Source organism: Protopterus annectens, chromosome 1.part1 (genome assembly GCF_019279795.1).
Source record: "Protopterus annectens isolate FY-2018-M chromosome 1.part1, PAN1.0, whole genome shotgun sequence".
NCBI lineage: Eukaryota > Metazoa > Chordata > Ceratodontiformes > Protopteridae > Protopterus > Protopterus annectens.
The window spans coordinates 1474971343-1474997039 of record NC_056726.1 but is presented as its reverse complement, the minus strand read 5'-3'; the positions used below and the strand labels follow the sequence as shown (position 1 = coordinate 1474997039).

The following is a 25697-nucleotide window of genomic DNA, read 5'->3' as shown; positions in this document are numbered from 1 at the left end:
TTTAATATTCTCCATTATGACTTTACTTAACAACAAATGATACTTTGTTTTCTCTATTTTTGTTTTAGGGTTATCAGTTTGCAAAATCTTAAATGGTCTGAGTAGTCCCTGAGTTTGAAATTAATAATAGTGAACATTGAACAGCTGTATTCTGGCTTGATGGCACAGTTTTTCTTTTTTTTTTTCTTTCTGCCTTGCTGACCATCATCCTCCTCTGTCTGCTGCCCTATACAGCCCATTCCATCCTTTCTTCATAAGGTAAACACCAAGCATCGGAGAGTGTAGCTATCACCTATTCAAAACCAGAGGCCTTTGGAGCATTAAGGATCTGAATTTCAGCACACATCTGTAGCTACTCAGGGGTATGGAATGTAATCAGTGACAACAAGGGTGTGCCACCCTCTTCTGCAGGTGAGGTAACCCCTCAACACTGCCCTGTTAAACCCTCAAAACTGGTATTCCTTTTGGATCTCCTGTGCCCCCCCCCCCACTAAATATATATTCCAACTCTGAGATCGCACTACAGTGAGGAAAGGGCAAATATTCTGATCTTCACTGTACTGTGATCTCACAAAAAGCACTTCGAGGTCTGGCATTTTCACTCTTTAGAGCGTTCAGGATTTTGATCTTTCATTCTTCTAATATAGACCCGGAGAAAGATGATCCTGCATGTTGTTCTTACCTTCCTCTCACACCAGCATCAGCAGGTATTTATAACACTAAACAAACTCAGAGCCTCTGGATCATAGCCCAGGATTTATCCATGCATGCCAGTGGAGCTGGCCTATGGCATGGTTTTCAGGTGGTGTGAGACTTGTTCTGTTATATAAACAGTTTGTATCAACTTTCTACTGAAGGTTAAGTCATGATAAAAGTTAAATAAAATTCTGCTGAAGAAAAGACATGATACAGTTAAATACAATTATTAACATTCATTAATGACAACATAACACTAACACTATTGTAGAAATGTTGCATTTTAGATTAACTGGGTAATATCCAGTTACTAACTGTTTCTAGCATCTTCATTTAGTACATTCTTTCTTGTCCAGTATAAACACTAACTTTTTGGTATGGCATTCAGATAAGATGTTCAAAACACCTGCATATTTGATTCTCTGTGTAACTAAATTTTAATATTTATATATTACTTTTTTGAATATGCATATTTTTGACTATTCAAACAGTCCAAATAGAAAATCAATAGCTATTCTCATTGGTATTGGTAAGGCAGAGATTGTCTTCTTCTTCTTGCAATCCAAATTCACATCTTAAAGTTCAAATCCAGCAGCAGCACTATTCAAGATAATGGGAATTTATCCATAGCTGGGAATCTAACACTTTACCTGCTTGTTGCCCAGCACATTGAGATAGGAGCTACATTGTCTGTATGCATGAGGTACCCTTTTGGACTGTCACAATATTTCATGAGCAGGATTTGTCACAATCTACCCTATCTTATGCACTGAATTCATATACTTCATGGGAAATTTAAAGGTGAAAAACTCATTTATAATTTGCATGAATGTTCAAGTATCATATGCACTCTTTGTGACATTATTGTCATGAGTCCAGCCATGCAAAGTGCATAGGTTATACGATCCGTAATGAGAGATGATACCAACCATGCAAAGGTCATAGGTTATAAGATCCGTAATGAGTGATGATACCAACCATGCAAAGTGCATAGATTATACAATCCATAATGAGTGATGATACCAACCATGCAAAGGTCATAGGTTATAAGATCCGTAATGAGTGATTAAGGGCACCACATGGCTCATTCACTTGTTGTCAGTATTGTCATCTCTGTTTGTCTGTCAGCATTCACTTCATAAAACAGACCTCATAGTCTCATATAGGAAAGTTGATTGTTTTCCCTATAAATTCTGGTGAATATCCCAAACAGGAACTGTTGATTTTTTTCCACAAATTCCAGGTACTATTTTGAAAGCTGTTCTTCAGTGGTGTTCAGAGAGAGATGCAGATCATGTCTTTCCTTGTCTTTATGCGAATGCCAGAACTCACAGTTTATTATGTTGTTGATTGCATTCCAGACTTCATTCTTATGTTGTGTCAAGGAATTCCAACGGAAGAATAAACCTGCAAGTGAAAAGGTAGATTTAAATCATTTAACACACATGGCAAAGTTTACTACTTGTAAAAACAAAACTTAGACCAGCTACTAATTTTATTAATCTGCATTATATTTTTTTTCCTCCCAGATGAAGGCCACTTATTTTGGAGTCACTATAGCTAAGCTTGGTCATTTTTTAATGATGCAAGAGTCCCCGTGTAGCCTTAATTCTCACATAATGACATGGTGGGAGTGGTGAGAGTCCCTGTGTAGCCTTAATTCCCTCCTAATGACATGGTGGGAGTGGCAAGAGTCCCTGTGTAGCCTTAATTCCCTCCTAATGACATGGTGGGAGTGTACCTACAGCCAAAGTACTTCCATTTTACTGTGCCAGTACACATGGTGGGAGTGTACCTACAGCCAAAGTGCTTCCATTTTACGGTGCCAGTACACATGGTGGGAGTGTACCTACAGCCAAAGTACTTCAATTTTACTGTGCCAGTACACATGGTGGGAGTGTACCTACATCCAAAGTACTTCCATTTTACTGTGCCAGTACACATGGTGGGAGTGTACCTACATCCAAAGTACTTCCATTTTACTGTGCCAGTACACATGGTGGGAGTGTACCTACATCCAAAGTACTTTCATTTGAAAAGACACAAACAAAAGTGTGGTGGTACACCTGGTAGCCTTTCCAACACTGCAGAGACCATTTTTCTTTATTAGTTACCTCTGAGATGTGATCTACCATGACATCAAGGGGCACACTGTGGTAGCTGTTACACAACCCCTTCTAGTAAAGACTAGCATTTTCTGCTTGTTCTCCTTCCAGGACTGTTTAATCTGATACTAACATCACCTCCCCTTTCTCAGTGAGAGGGTAAAGGGGATCTAAAACACATACAGCATATTTTGCGCACACATTGTCCTGCTGCAGACACTAGAGAATTGCAAAGTAGCTTAAATGCCTGCTAAATGTTCTCTGAAGTAGGATCTGGAGTGGTGAGATAACAGCTCCTGGATTACAATGATAGTTTTGACAGCTCAGGAAGAATGTGGGAGGGGGTCTGTCAGTACTTGGACTGAAAAGTTATAAACCTTAAAGCGTGCAGTTCAGCTAGTTTATTTTGTTGACCATTAACAACTGCTGTTAAAGAGGTAAGAACTGCTCCGAGAACACATATCAAGAGTAATTCAAACAAAAACATGAAAATAAAAATAGGTTCTAAAAGCTGTACACGATGCAGTACAATTATCAGATGCTAACTTCTAGAAAGTCAATGATCCAAATAACCAGAAGATAATGCCTGAATCACAGAAGGGCAAAAATTTTAACTTTAAGCATTTTTTGCAGGGGGCAGGGGCAAGGCCTCCTGCATCCACTGAATTTACATATACTAATTCCATGCTCACACCAACTCAAAAAAAAAGGAGGAATCACCCATAAGAAGTGAATAATTGCTGGTGCAAACTTCTCACCGTCAATGATTTCTGAGGAAAAAACTCTAGGATCAGTTTACAGTGACAGGTCCATTCAAATATAATAAATGTAACTGCTTAATGATTCTGATGCATTAAAAACAGACAGAGTACAAAGATATAAAGACATAATCAAGATATAGAGGCAACCATGATTTATTTATACATTTTGTTGACTGGATTAGACCCTTTGACAAAGGGAAATTTGGCCATGACACTGTGGAACTTCCTAAATTCCTTTTTTATAAATGATTTGGGATCCTTTAAATACATCTGAGTTATCACTGATTCAGGCAGCTGCAGCCTCAGTTTAACATCTCATCTGAAGGACAGTATGCTCAAGAAGGGGCCTCAGTTTAACATCTCATCTGAAGGACAGCATGCCCGGGAGGGGGGCCTCAGTTTAACATCTCATCTGAAGGACAGCATGCCTGGGAGGGGGGCCCTCAGTTTAACATCTCATCTGAAGGACAGCATGCCCAGGAGGGGGCCTCAGTTTAACATCTCATCTGAAGGACAGCATACCCATAGGGGGCCTCAGTTTAACATCTCATCTGAAGGACAACATGCCCAGGAGGGGGCCTCAGTTTAGCATCTCATCTGAAGGACAGCATGCCCAGCAGGGGGCCTCAGTTTAACATCTCATCTGAAGGACAGCATGCCCAGGAGGGGGCCTCAGTTTAACATCTCATCTGAAGGACAACATGCCCAGGAGGGGGCCTCAGTTTAGCATCTCATCTGAAGGACAGCATGCCCAGCAGGGGGCCTCAGTTTAACATCTCATCTGAAGGACAGCACACCCAAGAGTGTAGTATCCTCCATGCTGTGATGCACTACAGTGTTAGTTTTGGAAAAAATAATCCGAGTCTGTGCCATCGGAATAGAACCCAAAGACTGCTGCACCAAAGCTGAGTGTGCTACCTGTGGAGTTTCTGAGACTGCAAATAAACACATTAGTTTTCCAGGCCCCTCCAAGAAAGGCAGCACTAATAAAGACAAAAACTGTACCAAGCAAATAAAGCAACATGAGTTGTCCAGGACTGTGTTTCTGCTTTGCCAAAATTACATCAACAGAAATAATTTAGATCTGAATGTTTGGGGGTGACAAATCTCTCCAGTTGTTTGGTCAAGAGTTCTACACAAAGCCAAAAGTAACAAGGGGGAATAAAAGCAGGTATAATTTTAAATATGATTCTATTTAACCTAAAAAGTTAATAAACAAGTTTTGCATCAACATTTATTATCTTTTTTTTTTTAGAAATATGAACTATAAAATGTAATGATTGGAATTACTGACTGTAATCATGAGTGATTTACCAAAAACATCAGAACTGTTATGAGGAAACATTTGAAGCAAATTCAGGGACATTCTGCAAAAATATGGGAGCTGAAAAGTATGGACGGCACTCAAAAGGGAATCTCCGGACACAATAACCTGTTCCAGGAGAAGAATACGTTTTGGAAGTGTGTGGTTTTAAATGATGCAGTTATGATTTTCTGAATGTTATAACTGTAAACAAATCTCATCAGAAGACTTTATGAATTTGTAGCTTTAATAATTAAAATTACATAACCTTAAATTCTTAAGCTGAAACTTCATTTTCAGACTTAGTATGGCTGGACATTGACATCACATAATTAGCATCAACAAGCAAATGAATTAAAAAAAAATGCAGCCATGGTTAACTTTCCATCTTCAAAAGCATGGAACACTATGCAGAGTGGAAAAAAAGAGCAAAATGTGAACCATTTACTAACAAGTATTCAGGGTGCTCACAGCACGGTTAAAATGTTACTTTATGCTGTTTAACCACATACTCAGTTCTTCAACCATTAAAGACTCTGAAGAGAAACAAATCAAGCTGCAAAAGTCCACGAGTCCAGGTGAGCAGGTCAAGCACCCTCCCCAAAAAAATGCAATCATCTAGAGTCAGCATCAGACAATCAAGCAATACAGGGAAGAGCAAGTTTGTAACATCATGAATACGGTACCGTCCATTACAACAAGCAAAACAATTAAAGAAAACACAGCCACAGTCAACTTTCAATCTACAAAATGCAGAATTGCACGTTATCTCCTATAATGTGAAACAGATGGGTAAAATGTAACGTTTACTAGCAGCAAGGAAGAAAGTTCACACTATGGATAAACTGTGGACGTTATAAGAATATCCTGATAGCTCCAGTCTCTCTTCGCGTGCCAGAACAGACATTTGATTACAACATAATGTTTTCCTTTTACAATAATTAGAAGACAGAAATGTTCTACAGCAGCTGTAATATACTGCATTTTAACACACACCCAGCTCTTCGAACATCACAGACTTGAGATTAAGGTGAAAAAATCTACGAGCCCCATAAACACACAAGAAATAAGTAAATTATTCTCATATTCTCTCTTAGCATCTCTAGTTACAAATTTCCATTGACAAATAAGTTTAGCCTTTCTCCCCATCTCAGTTATTCCTTCATTCTATCCACTACATTGTTAATGCTTTGATCTATGACTCACATGCGTTTATGCGAGTGTGTGTACACAAATGACTGCTGGCCCAGTAATCAAGGAGCCTCAATCCTCACAGTGAGGGACATGCACATTGAGAGGATGACAAGTACACACACAGTAAAGTACAATTACCCTTAAGAACACACATAGATCACAGTGAGTCTGGAGCTGGTTTCTCCCACTTTCTCCAGATCCCCAATAAGACTCCCCACTGGCACAGCTATAGAGTTGAGTCCTTAGCCAGGGTTCCAAGCCAAGTCCTTCCAGCACTCTCTCTGTCCAACCAGTGCTTCGTGTCCCTGCCCAAGTAGCTGACACACACACACACACACACACACACACACACACACACACACACACACACACACACACACACACACACACACACACACACACACACACACACACACACACACACACACACACACACACACACACACACACACACACACACACACACACACACACTTTGATATTTGATTGATATACAAACACACACACACTCCTGGGAAAGGGTGTGAGAAGTTTACTAGCTATGCCCCCTTCTGTCCAGACCATAAGGTAGTTAGGACTGCCACTAGAATCCCTTATCAGCTACTTTAAGGCCCTTCCCAAAGGGTGACCAATCCTACTGTGTGATGTTACTATTATCCAAATGGTAAGTGTGACCAACAGCAAGGCTATTGGAGTGGCCTATACAGTGTCACCAAATACACATGCAAGTAGTCTAAGAGCTTAAATATCTTTAAACAAACCAGTCACAATTAAAAGTTTTAAATATATTGAATAATAAATAATAACAAAACAAGACCATACTCAATAACTCAACACAGTGATAACAGAGTTCAGAATCACAGGAAATATTTCAAAACAACATTGCAGACAGTCTCACATCAATACAGAAAACATCTAAACTAATCTTACTATATTCCTATCTATCTCTAAGAGGGATTACTGTAATCTAGTCCTTACTATTAGCAAAGCAAGTGCTAATGAGAGGATGTTTCAGGTCCAAAGAAAAATACAAAATGCACAGACTCGATCTCTGAGATAGTTCTTAATTTAATAATACACATGACTGCTGGGTCAGAAGGATGACATCACTCTTTTTCACCTGTCCCCAGTTTCCAGGCTAACAGATACCAACAGAATTTAACATTTTTCTGTGAAAAATACTTATCTCTCAGAAGTTTGCTTAGAACTGGAAGTCGTAAAACACCACTTTTACATTTGAAACCTAGTAATTATTTCTGTTTCAGGACAATAGGAAAACCTCTAGCTTTAGACATTGTGTCTGTTCTGAGCTGAAACAGAGATAACAGAATCATAAACAATTTCAACTTATTTCTTGAGGGTTTGCAAGCTAACTCTGTATGTTCCAACTTCTACCATCAAAACATACATTTGCATAGGCATATAGTCCATATACATTTCTGCTCTTCTCCATCAGGGTACACTGTGGTTGCATTCTTGAAGCTCAGTACATAACATACAGTTCAATACACACTTCTGTACCAGTGGTTTAATAAACACACAACATATATTTCTCTTACATTTGTAAGACAACCCTATGGATCATATTAATATTCAGAAATGACATATATTTATTTACAAAATTCCAGCTAGCTGGGCTGGCAGCATTTCAGTTTGTCACACACACACACACACACACACACACACACACACACACACACACACACACACACACACACACACACACACACACACACACACACATCTATATTATTTTGTCGAATAGCTATTCAGTGAACACCGATTTAGCGAAGCCACTCTTCATTGAATGGTGAATTTTAACTCGGGCAAAACAGCAGTTGTCCACCGTCTGCAATTTGCCCTTTTCCCCACTGTAGTGCAATGTCAGAGTTGGTATATTTATTTAGGATGTGTGTCTGTGGGGGGAGAGGGTGCAGTCCCCTACATTGGGGGAGGTTGGCAGGTTTTAAATTTTTTTTTTTTTTTGTGGTCGCTCAGTTGGCCAACTGCTTGTTTACCCTACGTAAAATTTGCTGTTTGATGAAGTGCAGCTTCGCTAAATAGGACCAAACACTGAAAAATGCTGAAAGCACAATACCAAACAGGAACAGGATAGGTCCAGAAACAGAGAGCAGCAACACTGGAGTAAGTATCCAAAGAATTTATTTGTCCACAATAACAGAGATTAAGCACTTTTGTATAGGTACTTAATCAGAATCACAAAACAAATACTAATGTAATACTAGCATTTTCCACACATTTTTAGGCTACCAACCTGTTTTTATATAAACATATTTTTATATATATTTTTTACAAATGTTATGCCTTTGAATGGGTTTTGATATTAATCTACATTATATCAAATGTTTTGGAGTCAGAATGTATAGAGGGACATTAGTGTTGGTTAGGTTACATTTTAACAGTTAAAGTATGGGTTAATGTATTTGCCATTTTCATTGGATAGGGTATTAAGGGTGGGGTATTTTACAGTGCTGGATGTGATTTGTTTTGTGATTCTGATGAAGTACCTGTATGAAAGCCCTTAATCTCTGATGTTCATTGTGTTTCACTGTTGCAGTCCTAACCAATGGGTTATCTGTTCCCCGCTATCCCTCGATCGTCCAGAATACCAAAGGTAAGTAAATATGACGTCGGCTGCCATCGGTTGTAAAGGACATCAGGACATCAGATACAAAAGGAGGCAGCAGACGCCATTTCCTCAGTCTTTCTTGCCACAGAGCCCGAAGCAGAAGCATTTTTGCATGAGTGCCGGTCAGCCGTTTACCTTTTTGATTTCCGACTACAAAGTTGAAGCCAACTACAGCTAAGTACCCCATTGGGGATCCTCTTTTCTTGCCTTAATGAATGTCAGAAAAAGTTAATAATTGTCTTGCCTGTGGAAAGCAGATTCCTCATCGAGATTTTCATTCTTATTGTATTTGTTTACGCCTTGACCACGACGTTCCTGTGAGCTATGTGCTTCCTTTAATCCCCATACTATTCATCGTCGGGATAATTTTTAGCTAAGCATCTTGGAGTTTGGCCTAAGTTTGTCGGTATGGTGTCCACTGGTCTTCAGGCTTCAGATGTTCCTAAGAAGAGTAAGGATAAAGACCATGACAGGCTTCAGAGTGTCAGATCTACCAACGATGTCCCGGTTAAGTTGGTCGTCAACCCAGTGGTAGCCAGTGAGGTGCCTTTGCAGCCCCTGCAGTCTGTGGATTTTCAACCGCAAGCCTCTGTTGAGACCATTTCAGAGTCCTCCATGCCGCAGGCTTCCATTTTGCCTTTGGAATTTCTGTCTGTCGCCACCTTGGCTGGATCCGGAGCCGCTAAGCAGGCACTGGCTTCTGAGGCCTCCTTTCTTTGTTCTGACTGCAGGCACATACCGACGACCCCTTCCACGACTTCGGCAGTGGCCAAGCCTCTCGAGTCCTTCCGACTTGCAGGTAAATCCTCCAGCCATAAGCCTGTGAAAAAGCAGGCTCCAGCTTCCTCATGTTCCTCTCAATCTCAGGTAGTTAAAATGGCTAATGACCTTTTGACTCTTATTAGGGGCTCACAGCCTCCTCCTTCCAAAAGGGGTAGGGATTTGTCTCCAGAAGCTTTATCTTATTCAGGTTCTGATACTTCTAGCATTTCTGCTGATGAAGAGGAAGTTTCTCAGGTTTTTTTCTCCTTTTGAGGATTCAGATGCAGAGGAATCTATTCCTTCTGCTTCTCCTCCAGAAGATTTTTCTTTTGGTGATACTTTGTATACACATAGGGTGCATTTTAAATGGGAAAGTCAGGATTACCCCCGATCTAAGAAAAGGATCAGGAAGTTCTTGGATTTGCTTCAGCATAAGCCTCTGGCTATTCCTGCAGTGTTGGAAGTGGTTGATGATGTTTTCCTGGAAAATTCTTTGACTCCAAATTCTGTTCCTACTGCTCCCAGGAAACCCGACAGGTACTATAGAGTTCCTGATTCTCATCTGTTTCTTTTTAGGAATCCCCTAGTTGACGCAGAGGTTATTTCTCAAGGGCCTAAAGGGGTTAAGGCCACTTTTACCAAAAATCCTGTTCCTTCTGACAGAAAATCTAGGAATCTGGATAGGTGGGGTAAAAAGTTTTATACCTCTGCTGCTCTTGCTATTAGATCTACCAATTGTCTTTTTTCATTTGCTTACGTATCAGCAGCACACCTTGGAGGTTATTAAGTCAAAGATTGCAAGTGTACCTCTTTTGGCAGAGAGTAAAGATATGTAGGATTTGCTGCATTCTGCCAGTCTTGTCAATAAGCATTCATTACATTGTGGTTTTGACATTTTAGAAGCTTCCTGCAGGGCAACATCTACTGGATCTGTTATCAGAAGGCATGCTTAGCTCAGGGAACAGCCCCTTCCAGAGCCCGTTAAGTCTAAGCTTTTAGATGTACCTTTGCACAAGGACAGTCTTTTTGGCAGCAAAGCAGAGGAGGTGCTGAAAAAGATGGAGGATAATGTCAAGTCTATGCAAACAGTTAAAGACTTTCTGCAAGTTCAACCTCCTCGCTTCAGCAGGAATTACCCTTCTAGGAGATGGACTTTTCCTGATACCAGCAGACAGAGCCATTCCAGGACTAGAGGTTACAAATCTTCTAGGGGGCATGTGGCTAACCCTCAAAGGATTAAGCAATGGCATGCTTCCACTTCTAAGACAGGAAGTTCTAAGCCTACATCTCAATCCAAGCATTTTCAATGATTCTGTCCAACTTCTGCCTGTTCCTGCTTGCCCGGAGTTTCCTTTAGGGGGAAGGTTGGCCATTTTTTGCAAATGTCTGGGCCACCATCACAGACGACAAATGGGTACTCAGAACTGTATCCCTAGGACAGAAAGTTTCCTTCCACACCTTTCCCATGCCCAAGGGATTCCTGGACATTCCTCCAAACTAGAGGGCAGAAGCAGAAAAGTAAATTTCATCTCTGTTACATCTGGGGGCAATAGAACCAGTTCCTGCACAGCAGGTAGGCCAGGGCTTCTACTCCAGACTTTTCTTAGTTCCAAAAAAAGAAGGCACCTGGCATCCCATTCTAGATCTGTCCATTCTGAACTCCTTCTTGGTAATTCCAAAGTTCAAAATGCTCACTCTGCATCAATTACTGCCAATGCTGGACAAGGACTCCTGGCCAGTAACTTTGGATCTCAAAGAAGCTTATCTGCACATCCCTATCATGAAACGCTGCAGGCAGTACCTTCATTTCAGAGCGGGCAAGCAACATTATCAATTCTCTGCACTGCCCTTTGGCTTATCTACTGCTCTCAAAGTTTTCACAAAGTGCATGGCTCCAGTCATTGCTTTTTGCAGGCAGAAGAAAATTCAGATTTATCCATACTTGGACAATTGTCTCATTCAAGCAAATTCTCAGGAACAGCTGTTAAAGGATTTGGAATTTGTAAAGACTCTTCTCTCTTCCCTGGTTACACATTCAACAAAAAGAAATAAAAATGGTGCCATCCAAGGAGATAACATTCCCGGAGCGTGTCTGAACACAGCCGCCCAGATGATACATCTCACCCAGGAGAAGCAGACACTTTCAGTTTACTTCAAGGACTTGGCAAGCCTGTCCCAGCTCCCTGCAAGAAAATACCTGCAAGCTCTGGGATTCATGGCCTCTTGCATTCTCATGATTCCATATGCAAGACTGCATATGAGGAAATTGCAATGGTACCTCAAGAACCTTTGGTGTCAACACACACAGGACTTGGATATGATAATTCCTCTGCTTCTTTGTCTGCAGACAGAGTTTCTATGGTGGGTTACATCCTGTTTACAAAACAAGGGCATACCTTTCCGCCCACCTCCTGCCATTCAAGTTCTGACCACGGACTCCTCTGACTTCGCCTGGGGAACTCACCTGGATGGCAGATGCATACAGGGACGTTGGAACGCCCACCAGATGCATCTGCATATAAACCTAAAGGAGTTGACAGCAGTTCAGCAGGCCTTACTGGCTTTCAAGCATCTTCGTCCTCCAGGGACCCTGCTTGTCAGGACAGACAACACTACGGTCATGTGGTACATCAACAACACCACAGTCATGTGGTACATCAACAAACAGGGAGGGACTCATTCTTACCCCCTGTGCAGGCAGGGTATGATTCTATGGTCCACAGCAGCATCATTGGGCATACATCTTGTAGCTTAGTTTCTTCCAAAGAGATTCAATGCTTTGGCAGACCAGTTGAGCAGACAGACCCTGGATCCTCATGAGTGGCAACTGAACAGGGCAGTCTTTTACAGCATCATTCAATGATGGGGCACTCCTCAGGTCTATCTCTTCTCCTCTCCAGACAACCACCTTCTACCACTATTTTGCACCAGACAGCATCACAGCAAGGCCTGGAGAGTGGATGATCTGTCCTTCCCTTGGATGCTACTTTCAGTTTATGCCTTCCCTCCTCTGCCTCTTCTTCCCAGAGTATATAAGATCAGGGACGAAAGACCAAGGGCCATTCGCATAGCTCCAGACTGGCCCAGGCAGCACTGGTATCCACTGCTTCACAGCCTCTCCCAGTTCCGTCCTTGGCACCTTCCTCTGAAACCAGATCTGTTGGTTCAGGAAGGGGGAAAAATTCTGCATCCTCATTTCCAGTCTCTGCACTTGGCGGCATGGCTCATTGTATGAATCAATCCCTTTCTTCTTCTCTTTCCCAGCAGGTGGTTGACGTATTTCATGAGGCTAGGAGGCCTAGCACTAGGAAGTCCTACGCTGACAAATGGAAAAGATTCTGTCATTGGATGCAGGCTAGAGGGGAATCTTCTTCTCAGCCTACGCTTCCCCTGATCCTGGAATACTTGTCTGATTTGCTTCATGGTGGCCTTTCTTTTTCCTCTATCAAGATCCATGCTTCAGCTATTTCTGCTCATTGTTCTTTTGAACAACCCATTTTCTTTCATCACCTGATGAAAATGTTTCTCAGAGGTGCTAGCAACTTAAAACCTCCCAGAAGGGTGCCTACTCTGGCCTGGGACCTTAATTTTGTTTTAGAGAAACTCACTTTTCCTCCTTTTGAGCCAGCCGCCACTGCAGATTTAAAGTTTTTATCTTGGAAAACTGCCTTCCTCTTGGCTATAACTTCAGCAAGGAGAGTTTCTGAGCTGCAAGCTTTGATGGCAATGGAGCCTTTTCTTGTCTTCCATGCAGATCGAGTCTCTCTGAGAACCATTCCTTCTTTTATGCCTAAGGTGGTTTCTAGCCTGACTGTTAATCAGTCCATACACCTTCCTACTTTCTTTCCTAATCCACAAAATAGAGGTGAATGGATCCTACATTCTTTTGATGTGCACAGACAGCTCAAGTTTTACCTGGACAAGACTAAAGACCTTTGGAAATCAGCTCAGCTATTGGTCAGTTTTGCCCCTGGAGCCCAGGGCAAGGCTATTTCTAAGCAAACCATTTCCAAGTGGATTGCACGTTGTATTACTTTTTGTTATTCTTTTCATGGCAAAGCTCCACCTCAAGGGGTTGGGACCCATTCCATTAGAGCAGCTTCCACTTCTGCAGCCTTTTTAAGGTTCCTCCTCAAGGGGTGAGGACCCACTCCACAAGAGCAGCCTCCACCTCTGCAGCCTTTTTAAGGTTCCTCCTCAAGGGGTTAGGACCCATTCCACTGGAGCAGCTTCCACCTCTGCAGCCTTTTTAAGGGGTGTCCCTACTAAAGATATTTTGGAGGCTGCCACATGGTCTTCTGTACACACTTTCACAAAGCATTATAATTTGCCTTTGTTTTCTAGATCCAGGGCAGGTTTTGCCACTGCTGTTTTGCAGGGCATTCTCTCCAATCCTTGATTCTGTTGGTATTCCTCCTCCCTTTTCTCTGGGCTTTGGTAATCAACCCATAAGTAAGGACTGCAACAGTGAAACACGATGAACATAGTACAGTTGTGTACTCTTACCATAAATGTAGATGTCTGAGTGTATTTACTGTTGCAGTCCTAGTCCCCCCCCTCCTTCCCCCTTTTGGTCTTCTCCTACTCTCCTTTCCTAAGGTGCAGGCTGAATCTGGTTTGTTTTTATCTACCAAAGATACTTTTATCTTGGTCTAAGCCTTGTATTTTGGGGGCTCCTTACTGTTAAGGCAAGAAAAACTGAGGAAATGGTGTCAGCTGCCTCCTTTTGTATCTGACGTCCTGACGTCCTTTACAACCAATGGCAGCCAATGTCATATTTACTTACCTTTGATATTTTGGCTGATAGAGGGCTACCAGGGACTGGATAACCTATTGGTTAGGACTGCAACAGTGAATACACTCGAACATCTACATTTATGGTAAGTGTGCACAACTGCACTTTATTGTGGACAAATAAATTCCAGCATTGCTGCTCTCTGTTTCTGGACCTATCCTGTTCCTGTTTCGCTAAATAGGAGTTCAACGAATGGCTGTTTGCTGAATAGCCATTCGATGAAGTGATATTGACCCCCCCCCACACACACACACAATTACAGCCAGTTGTATGACATTATACCTCAGATTTTTGCTTAAGATCAAGTGAATGAATAAAATCATAAATAACAGTGCACAAAGGTATCTTAGCTCTCTGTGTATGCTTGTGTGTGTGTACCCCTGTGTGTGACCTATAATGGGTTGGTGACCTGTTCTGGATTATATGCACTGCTTTACACCCTTTGAGTGCTGGAGTAAGCCCTGGCAACTTTGCCCCCTCAACTTCTTGACTAATGAATCAGAATCAAGGAACAAAATCAGGAACGGCTTTTAAATATTTATTTATATACTTACAAAGTTAATAAAATAACAGGCTTTGCATTATCCAACAATTTATGAATAATCTAAAATCTGAAACTCGCATTCCTGTCATTATTTACTGACCACAATGTACAGCAATTTGCCAGACGCCACACATTTTACAAGGAACAGATCAAAATAACTCTCACTTTCTTTGCTCAAGAATTCTGGACAAGGCCAAAAATAATAGGGGACAGAACGGCACACACTTTATAAATTATTTATATATTTATTAACCAGGTAAACCCAATGGGCAAAGTGTTCCTTATCAGGGGTGACCCTGGAGCACTGTTTGGTTAAGTGGCTTGCTCAAAGTCACAAAGTAGGGAAATGGGAGGTGAAAGGATTCATACCCTATATCTTTGACTCCAGGAAACAGATCACTAACATAAGTGCCAGACAACTCCAAAATCATTTCAGTCATTCACAGAGCAATAAGCATTGCATGGGCATGTATTTTGTGACCAATACAAACTATGAAATTGTAATGACTGTCATTATTGACCAACAGTGGTCCTCAGTGATTTACCAGACAAACAAAAGAGTCAACGATTGACACAACATAAATGTGAGGCAAAATCAGTGATGTTCTGCAAAACTGGAAACAGATGAGAGGCAACTACTCAAATTCACATAAAAGTTAACAGAACAACAGGTTTTGCATTATAATGCATTTTCTGAGCATTTGAACAACAAAAACTGTGAAAGTATTAACTGACATTAGTGACTGACTATAAATCTTAGTGATTTTTAGCCCTAAGTGATTGATCAGAAAATGAAGATGCAACCGATGGTCTAGCAGTTAGTGCAGAGTACTAAGGCTCTAAACTCTAAGAGAGCTGCTCCCTGTATATTGGGCGATTTCAATTACCCTACCATTCATTGGGAAAACTACTCTAGTATAAATTCCCAGGCCCAGCGCTTCCTGGAATTCATCAGCTCAAATGCCCTGGATCAGCTGTTAAACTCCCCTACCAGAGGTGAAAACATATTGGACCTGGTCATCACCAACATGCGACAGGTGTTCCACACCGGAGGTCAACCCGTCACTGGTTAGATCAGACCATAAACTAATCACTCTGGATGTCCACACCCCACCACCACCCCCAATTAAGGAAACCACAGTAAAAAACTTTTCTAAAGCAAACTTCACCTTACTTAAGACAGAGGTGGTAAGTTTCACAGCCCCCACACTAAACGATAACTCTGCCCAAGATGCAGAAACCTTTACAAATGCACTCTATGAGCACCTACAAGGATGCATGGATCGTGCCATCCCTAGCAAAACCAAAACTCACTCCTCTAAGAGAAGGAAACTAGTTTGGTGGACCCCTGCAATAAACAGGCTATACAGTAGAAGGAGGAAACTAGTTCAGAAAAAAAGCAAATCCCAAGAAGGAAAGACATCCCTGGTCAGTATCAGTAAGAAACTGGAGGTCCCTCACAAAATCATCCAAGGCTAACTTCGAAAGAAAAATAGCCAAGGATTCAAAAGATAACCACAAAGCCTTCTTTAGCTATGTTAAGAATCTAAGTGGCAACTCGCAGATATGCACTGAACTAGTGCAAAATAGCACAAAATATACTGAACCTACTGATATTGCCAACATCCTGGCAGATAGATTCAGTGCAAACTTCACCCCCCCCCATCTCCAAAAGGGCCCATAACAATACCGGAAAAGTGTAGTGTCCCAAAAATCACAGACATACAGGTGAAAACAGCTCTTTCAAAAGCCAAAACACAGCGTCAATGGGAGCAGATGGTGTCCCAGGCTGCATCTTGCATGAACTACAGAATGAACTAACTCCCTACCTAAACACACTGTTCAACCTCAGCTTCTCCGCAGGCTACATGCCCATAGAATCGCGCACAGCAATGGTTATTCCTCTCCACAAAGGAGGGGCCACAACTGACCCTGGTAACTGTGGCCCCATAAGCCTGACTAGCCTGATCTGCAAGGCTATGGAGCACATCATCATGGAACTCATTAACAAAGACATTGGGAACCTCTAAACACTTGACCCGACCCAGTACGGCTTTGTTAAGGGCAGATCATGCCTTCTACACCTGGTTGACTTCTTTGAGACAATCACCAAGGCCATAGACGAGGGAAAGGTGGTTCACACAGCCTACCTTGACCTCACCAAGGCTTTCAACACCATTCCCCACTCGGGTATTACAGAAAAACTCACCAGCCTGAACATAAACCCCTACGTCATGAGATGGGTTGCCAACTGGCTTACAGACAGAACTCACACAGTAAGAATAGCAGGCTCCAGGTCCGACTCTAAACCAGTCACAAGTGGTGTCCCACAAGACTCGGTCCTGGTACCCCTACTGTTCGGCATATACTTCTCAGAAGTACAGGCAAACACAGGAGGACTATGGCTAACCAAGTTCGCCGATGACTGCAAACTGGGAGCCATAATTGACTCTCCAGCTGACACGGACATCCTCCAATAGGGCCTTACTGAGACAGACACCTGGTGTCAAAGTCATGGCCTCAAGCTAAATGCCAAAAAATGCATAGTCATCCCATTTGGGAAAAACAAAACACCCACAAATTACCACATAGGTTGTAGCCCCCTTAATACAGAAGAGGTAATAAGAGATCTGGGGGCCCAGGTAGATAGTAATCTCTAAGCCGACACAATGTGACACCAAAAACTTGTAAATGATAAACTGGCTCAGCTCCTCAGACACTGCAAACTTTAATAGACCAAGTGAACGAAAAAACACATAATATTCCTGTACATGTAAACAGATAACTTAGCGCTTTCACCCACATACATAGTCAGGCATCATCAGAGTAGGTAGTAATCTCTCCTTTGATAATCATATTGCCAAAGTAGTTAGGAAATCCTTCTATGTGGCCCATCTAATTACTAAAGGGTTCACATCTAGAAATAAAGAAGTTATAGTGCCCCTCTACCCGTCACTCATTACACCCATCATAGAGTACAATGCCTCATTTGGGATGTACCTCACAAGACACTTCCAACAGCTGGAAAGACCACAAAAGTACCTCACCAAGAGGATTACTGGTCTCAAACATATGTCCTATGCAGACCAATTGAAAAAACTTTGGTTGTACTCAGTGGCATATCGCTCACTCAGAGATGATCTGTGCCTGACTTACAAAGCCATGTCCAACTCAGAGTTGATGGACATGCTCCACCTAAAGAAATCCAAGTCACTGCGAGCCACTCGCTCTAGTGAGCTAAACTTTACCACAACAATAAATAGAACATGCTGGAAGGATAAATTCCTGTCACAGAGACTCCCCATGCTTTGGATCAAAATTCCAAATTACATCAGGCAGAGCCCCTCACTAACACTCTTCAAGAGAAACCTTGACGAGTGGATGGGTAACAGAAAATACACCCCTGGGATCACTTCATTGGTTCTGCCTGACAGAGGATCAGTTAATTAATCAATGGGGCGGCGAAAGCCGACGCACTCTGGATAGGCTTATAAATGCCCTCGGGCAGATAGCCTAGTACCTACCTGTGAACCTATGTTAGTTAACAATATGGGGTTTGATTCCTTCTACCTCCATTTGCCTACTGTATGACTTTGAGTAGGCCATTTAACTAGACAGTGCTTTAGGTTGCCCATTTACCTGGTTTTAAAAAAAGATAGAAAAAAATGATAGGGCACATCTGAGGCTAAATACTTGTGCAGTTTTTTAACAGTAAGTACTGAACTGTCTCATGGTTAAAAGGAGCCCTAGGCAGAGTAATGGACCAGTCTCCCTCTGCTACAGCAATACCAATATACCTTTACTTGTCCGAGTATTTCTGGTAATCATAAAAACACAGCTGAAACCTGTCATTGTGCATACTATTTTATTCATTACCTTTACAATGAATACAAAGATTTTGCTTTAGTTTAAACTTTTTAATGTTATTAAAAAGTTTACAGCAAAAACATTAACCGCCATTTGATGAACAAATCAAACCACACTCACATTGACAAAACAAAACTAGCATGAACAACAGTAAACTTCTCTTCCTTTGAAACTTACACTCATTGAAATGCATCTGTCAAGCCATCAAACTACAACAAATGTGTAAGGATTCATAGTGAAATAGTACATAGTGAAGCACTAATTAGGGGCATTCTGAAGGGTGCAGGAATTCAAAAGAGGAAACGTGTAATGAATTTGCTAGCAGCTTGGGAAAACCTACTTAAAAATGTCTCTTTTCAGTGGCAGCCCATGAGCACTTCCTGTTAAATGACTTGAGCAGACTCACACTAGACAAATGAAGGCCGAGGGATTCAAAAGTTGCATTACAGGAAGCAGCCCATTAACAGCTCATAGCCAAAATAACAAACTGTTGTCGTCCAACACAGTATATTTCACACCATATGTCTGCAAAAAACAAGTTAAATTAAAAATGCATTCATAATTAACATTTTAACATTAAATTTGTAGACTTCATGGTGTGCAGTTTATTTATAGACAAATAAGCACATTGTTAATGGTTAACAAAACAAGAAAACAAAGGATCATACACAAAGAACATGGGTGCTATGATGAGGCTCCTGTTTACTACAACTGATTCTTTCCTTTATACCCTAACTACTCTGGGATACAGGATGCACACACATGCACACACTTGGACACGCACACACACACGCAGACACACACATGCACACGCACGTATGTGTACATGCAGGCATACACACACACACACACACACGCAGACGCACACACACGCAGACACACACATGCACATGCACGCATGTGTACATGCAGGTACACACACACACACACACACACACACACATACACATGCAGACACACATACATATATACATGCACAAATGTAACAATTAAATCACCCTGTATGACTAAGTACATTCAAATATTTGCTTGTAATAAAATAAATGAAAACACATAAATGACAACCGAGAAGTATATTTCAGCACGCTGCTGTGAGAACCATACAGTGCATCCCCACAGCATCTCCCACTCCCTCCCAATCTCTTAGCTCAGAATCAGAGACAAAGTCCCATCAATCAGGAGCAGATTTTAAATCTTTCTCTTTTATACTTAGAAAGTTGCATTCGTAAGCATTTTTGAAAGACACAAAGTGTGAAGCTCACATACCCGACATTTAGTAAATGTAATCCACAGAAATTCTCCAGATAGACACACATTTTACAAGGAATGGACCAATGTAGTGCTCAATTTCTTCACTCAAGAATTCTGGACAAACCCAAAAATAATTGGGGAGAGAGGCCCCCAAAAATAAAAAATTTTTAAATACTATTTATGTATTTGTTACCTAGGGAAACCCATTGCCCAAAATGTCCCTTTTCAGGTTGATCCAGCAGTGACCCAGGAGTACTGCCTGAGTGACTTCCTCAGAGTCACTCTGTAGGTAAATGGAAATGAAACGATTCAAACCCTGTACTTTTGACTACAGGAAGAAATTCATTAACACCTCAGAGCTTTGAGTACCATACAACTCCATTCATGTAAAAGTTTAACAGAATTTTAACAGCTTTTGCATGGACATGTAATTTCTGAACAATGAGAACTATGAAACTGTAATGAATGATTTACCAAAAAAAAAAAAAAAATCTAATGGAGGTGTGCAGTTGGTGTGGAGGATTGAGGCTTCAAGCTCTTAATTAGCTGCCTCAGTGTTACAGGTGAAGGAGACCCTGGAGAGGTGGAGATATGCTCTAGAGAGGAGAGGAATGAAGGTCAGCAGGACTAAGACAGAATATATGTGTGTGAATGAGAGGGAGGACAGAGGAATGGTGAGGATGCAAGGAGTAGAGGTGGCGAAGGTGGATGATTTTAAATACTTGGGATCAACAGTTCAGAGTAACAGTGAGTGTGGAAGAGAGGTGAAGAAGAGAGTACAAGCAGGATGGAGTGGGTGGAGAAGAGTGTCAGGAGTGATTTGTGACAGATGGGTAACAGTAAGATGGAAAGGGAAGGTCTACAAGAGGGTAGTGAGACCAGCTATGTTGTATGGGTTGGAGATGGTGGCATTGACAAAAAAGCAGGAGTCAGAGCTGGAAGTGGCAGAGTTAAAGATGTTAAGATTTGCACTGGGTGTGACAAGGATGGACAGGATTAGGAATAAGTATATTAGAGGGTCAGCTCAGGTTGGACGGTTTGGAGACAAAGTCAGAGAGGCAAGATTGCGTTGGTTTGGACATGTGCTGAGGAGGGATGATGGTTATATTGGGAAAAGGATGCTAAGGATAGAGGTGCCAGGTAAGAGGAAAAGAGGAAGGTCTAAGATAAGGTTTATGGATGTGGTGAGAGAGGGCATGCAGGTGGTTGGTGTGACAGAGCAAGATGCAGAGGACAGGAAGAAATGGAAACAGATGATCCGCTGTGGCGACCCCTAACGGGAACAGCCGAAAGAGAAGAAGAAAAGTGGTACAGGGTTTGACTAGTTTTACTTCCAAATGTGTGACTCTGAGCAAGTCACTTAACCAGAAACATCTGATTGGGGCATTTCACAGAAATCACTCCAAAAGATATCTCCTATTGCATGCAACTTTTAGTATTCCAGGGGCTGGGGCACTCAGGTGGGGCACACGCTTTCACAAGGAGGGGCACTTGCACCCTTGGGAATGCAGTGAATACTGTAGATATGTAAATGTTGGGGAATCCGTGATTGTAAGTATTAGAATAGTGGCAAATGTAAATGTTGTTGTGGAGCCATGTATGTAAGTGATGTCCTTAGAGAAGTGAGTGTATCCCTTTCATTCCATTTTATACGTTTGACAACATAATAATTTTCCTAATTTGTACTGCTGCTAGAAAAGAAATTTCATCTGCCTGTAACAGTGTTTAACTAATTTCCAACCTTTTTATGCAATCTGATTCCCCATATTTCAGTGTAAGTTGAACAACTTAAATACAACACTGTTATAAAATAACTTCAGCTTACGTACTGTTATCCTGAAAAGTCTGTTCAAATCATCAGTTGCTAGGAAATACCATTTGTGGTTAGAAAAGTGTACAAGGTATTAATATATCCCAAGTCAAACATGACTTTTTATGCAAGCCAGATGTAACTTGCAAATGTAATACTTAAGTGCATTGCTGCAGTCTTCTTTATTAATTGCTGCAGTCTTCTTTATTAATTTTTAATTGGGTAAAGTAGACTTAAATACGTAATTTGAAATGCATTAGAAAAGCTCTTAAGTATCAGTCTGTAAGTGGAGATTAGCCAGAAATTTAAATGAAGGCAGTTAGCATTTCATAGCCTTTTTTCTGTGCTAAACTTACAGACCATACCTAGTAGCTATCAGTCTGACAATAGCAGCACAGTTACCACTGAGATCATCCCAAGAATGGTTGCTCTAATGGCTAAATATTGCAGAACACAAACTGTATGCTGACATGAAATGATGTCAGTACAACAAACCATCCCTTAAAGTTTTCAGAAAATTACAATAGCAAAGGAAGTTCTGGGATGCTTACACATACCCCTCAACTGTCCAGATTTTCGCAGAATGTCCATATGTTTGCTAGTTTTGGTTTGTTTCTCATAAAATTTGTGATTTTCTGGCAAATCACTGAGAACTGAAGTCACTAAATAATGACATACATTTGAGTTTCACACTTGTTTCACACTTCATATCTTTCAGAAAGTGTATCATAACACAAATTCAAGTATTCTAGGAACTTTCTAAGTTTATAAGAGCAATATTTAAAATATGTCCCTATTTCTGGGCCTTTGTCCCCCATTATTTTATATTTTGTCCAGATTTCTTGTGCTAAGAGGTTGAGAGGTATGTGTTTACACAAAATCATGTATAACCAGTTTGCTTAATATATATTTCTATGAAGCAATTACAGGGAAAGGGAGATCAGAAACTCACATTGAGTATTTTTCTCAGTGTTTTAGAATGAGGCCAGAGATTGTGCTACATATTGATATATTAAAGCGATGCCTTTACTAGAAAATTCTTAAAAGCTGCATGGGGCAATGCATTTTATTCAGAGGACGGTATTTCTAGAGTTGTACAAAATGCAATTCTGAAAACAGTGTATAACTAAGCAACATTATTGCTAAATGAAGTACTTTTCACAATATGGTATGGTTTATGGCCTTGCCACAAAGAAAAAAAAAATTTCCATAATTTTCCAATTTACTTTAAGACATTGTCAGCCATGTTCATATCTATGTGATTATTTTATATTTGATGCCATTTCTGAAAACCTGTTATTAAACTTAAGTACAAAATTGCAACCTTCTTGTTAGTCTTCTAAGACCCACAAGCGTTATTGGTCAGGTTATATGTCTTGGAATGCTCATGCGATAGGTACTTGGAGGAGATGTGAATCAAATTTATGTCAGCAGGATGCAGCTTTTTGGTTCATAGGTGTGTACTAGGCTAATGGCCCTGGAGCCTTTACAAGTCTAGCCCATAGGATTACCCTGGCATTGTGCCACACAACCTTAGTTCCCAGTACCTCTGCCGAGTAGAGCCACTGGAGTGATCCCTGTGTTGAACTTTCTACTTCCCATCCACTCATCAAGATTTATCTTGAAGAGGGCCAGTGAGGTGCTCTGTTTGACATGTATGGGAAGTCTGTTCCATAGCATGGGTAGTCTCTGGGTTATGAACCTGTTCCTCCAGCTTGTTCTGTTGATTGTGGTAATGAGGTTGAGGTCTCTGGAGGGTGTGGTGTGGAGGGATTGAGATCTCTTTAGATGTAGCATTTCTAACAGTCCTGGGTCAGACATGGCTTTGTAAGTCAAGCAGAGATCGCCTCTAAGTAGGCAATATGAGACAGAGAATAGTTGGAGTTTTTTTGAGTCTGTCCATATAGGACAAGTGTTTAAGGCCTAGGATCCTCTTTGTGAGGTACTTTTGTGGCCTCTCCAGTTGTTGCAGGTGTTTAGTGAGGTACATGCCAAATGGGGCATTGTACTCGATGATTGGCCTAATGAGGGAAGAGTAGAGGGAGACAATGGCCTCTTTCTTCCTGGATGCAAAACCCTTAGTAATGAGATGTGCCACATAGAAGGACTTTCTGGCCACAGTGGCAATGTGGTGGTCAAAAGAGAGGTTGCTGTCAACCTGTGTTCCCAGATCTCTTATAACACCTTCTGTCTTCAGTGGACTACCATTGATGTGGTAATTCATGGGAGCCAGGTTTTCCCAAAGGGGATGATGACACATTTTTTGGCATTGAGCTTAAGGCCATGGTTCAGACACCAGTTGTTGGTCTCAGTGAGGCCTTTCTGTAGGATGTCAACATCACTTGGGGAGTTAATAATAGCTCCCAACTTGCAATTGTTTGCGAACTTTGTCAGCCAGAGTCCCTCATGTTGGCCTGGTCTTCAGATAAGTAGATACCAAACAGGGGAGGACCCAGGACCGAACCCTGTGGGACTCCACTTGTGACTGATCGGCAGTCTGGCTTGGAGTCAGCTACTTTCACACAATGGGTTCTATCTGTGAGCCAGTTTGCAACCGAACTAGTGATATAGGGTTGATGCCTAGCGTAGTGAGTTTGTCTATAATTCCTGAGTGGGGAATGGTATCAAAGACCTTGGCCAGATCAAGGTAGGCTGTATGAACCCCCTTGTCTTCATCCACAGCTCTGGTGACTGACTCAAAGATGTCGACCAGGCTGAGCAGGCATAATCTACCCTTCACAAAGCCAAACTGTGTGGGATCCAGAGTTTGGAGATTCCCTATATCCTTGTTTATTAGGTCCATGATGATGCGTTCCAAAAATGTGCATATCAGACTCGTCAGGCTAATGGGGCGATAGTTCCCAGGGTCTCTAGTCGCTCCTCCTTTGCGGAGAGGATGACTGTAGCAGTGCACCATTCAGCAGGGACAAAGCCTGACATGAGGCTGTGATTGAACAGGGCACACAGGTGAGGTGCCAATTCACTCTGTAGTTCATGTAGAACACAGCCAGGCATACTGTAAGGTCCCATAGAAGCTGTATTCTTGGCCTCGGACAGTGCTGTTTTAACCTATGCAGCAGTAATACTGGGTGCCTGGAAATCTACTGGTATTGTGATTGGTCCTTTGGGGGTGGGTTAAAGTTGGCACTGAATCTGTCGGCCAGTATATTGGCAATATCTGTTGGCTCAGTATAGGAGGAACCATTGTGCAGTAGCTCAGAGCAAATCTGGGTATTGCCGTGGAGATTCTTTACATAACTATAGAAGGCCTTGTGGTTGTCTTTATTATCTGCTGCAATTCTGTTTTCATAGCTAACTTTAGAGGATTTTATGAAGGATCTCTACGTTTTGTTGAGGCTGATAAAGGAGTTTTTCCAGTCTTGGGACTTTACCTTATTCCGCATCACTTTCCTCCTTCTGTTGTAGAGTTTGTTTATGGCAGAGGGCCACCAGATTGGCTTCCTTTTTTTGGAGGAGAGCATCTTGGTTCTATTGGATATGGCGAGATCCATGCATTTGTGTATGTGTTCGTACAGTACATTGATATATGATTCAGCAGTCATGTAACTATTCTCTATTTGCATGGGTGCCGTAAAGTTAGCCACCTCTGTTTCTAGGAGCCCAAAGTTAGCTTTGGAGAAGTTTTTCATGGTAGTTACCTTTGCGGGAGAGATGGGAGGGATGTAGATTCCCAAGGTGATTAGTTTGTGGTCAGATCTAACCAGGGAGGAGTTGACTATTGGTGTAGAGCAATGGTCGCCCAAGTTAGCAATGACCAGGTCAAGGATGTTGCTACCTCTAGTGGGGGTAAGAATGAGCTGGTCCGCGGCATTGTAATTAATGAATTCCAGGAAACATTGGGCAAGTGCATTGGTACATGAGTAGCTTTCCCAGTTAATAGAGGGGTGGTTGAAGTCACCCAGTATAAGAGTGTTACGTTGGAACCTAATATTCTCCAG

General features: G+C 41.5%; 1 protein-coding gene across 5 annotated transcripts in view; it reads right to left on the bottom strand.

The window, feature by feature from the left end:
• Positions 1-1211: 1211 nt before the first annotated feature.
• The window catches only part of LOC122810968 (myotubularin-related protein 9-like), a 557891-nt gene continuing 533405 nt past the window's right edge, over positions 1212-25697 (bottom strand). For all 5 annotated transcript variants that reach the window (XM_044082497.1, XM_044082502.1, XM_044082503.1 and 2 more), the window contains one exon: positions 1212-2103. In XM_044082497.1, the coding sequence (XP_043938432.1) occupies positions 1943-2103 (161 nt within the window). In that variant the 3' untranslated portion in view covers positions 1212-1942. The remainder of the gene's footprint in view (positions 2104-25697) is intronic.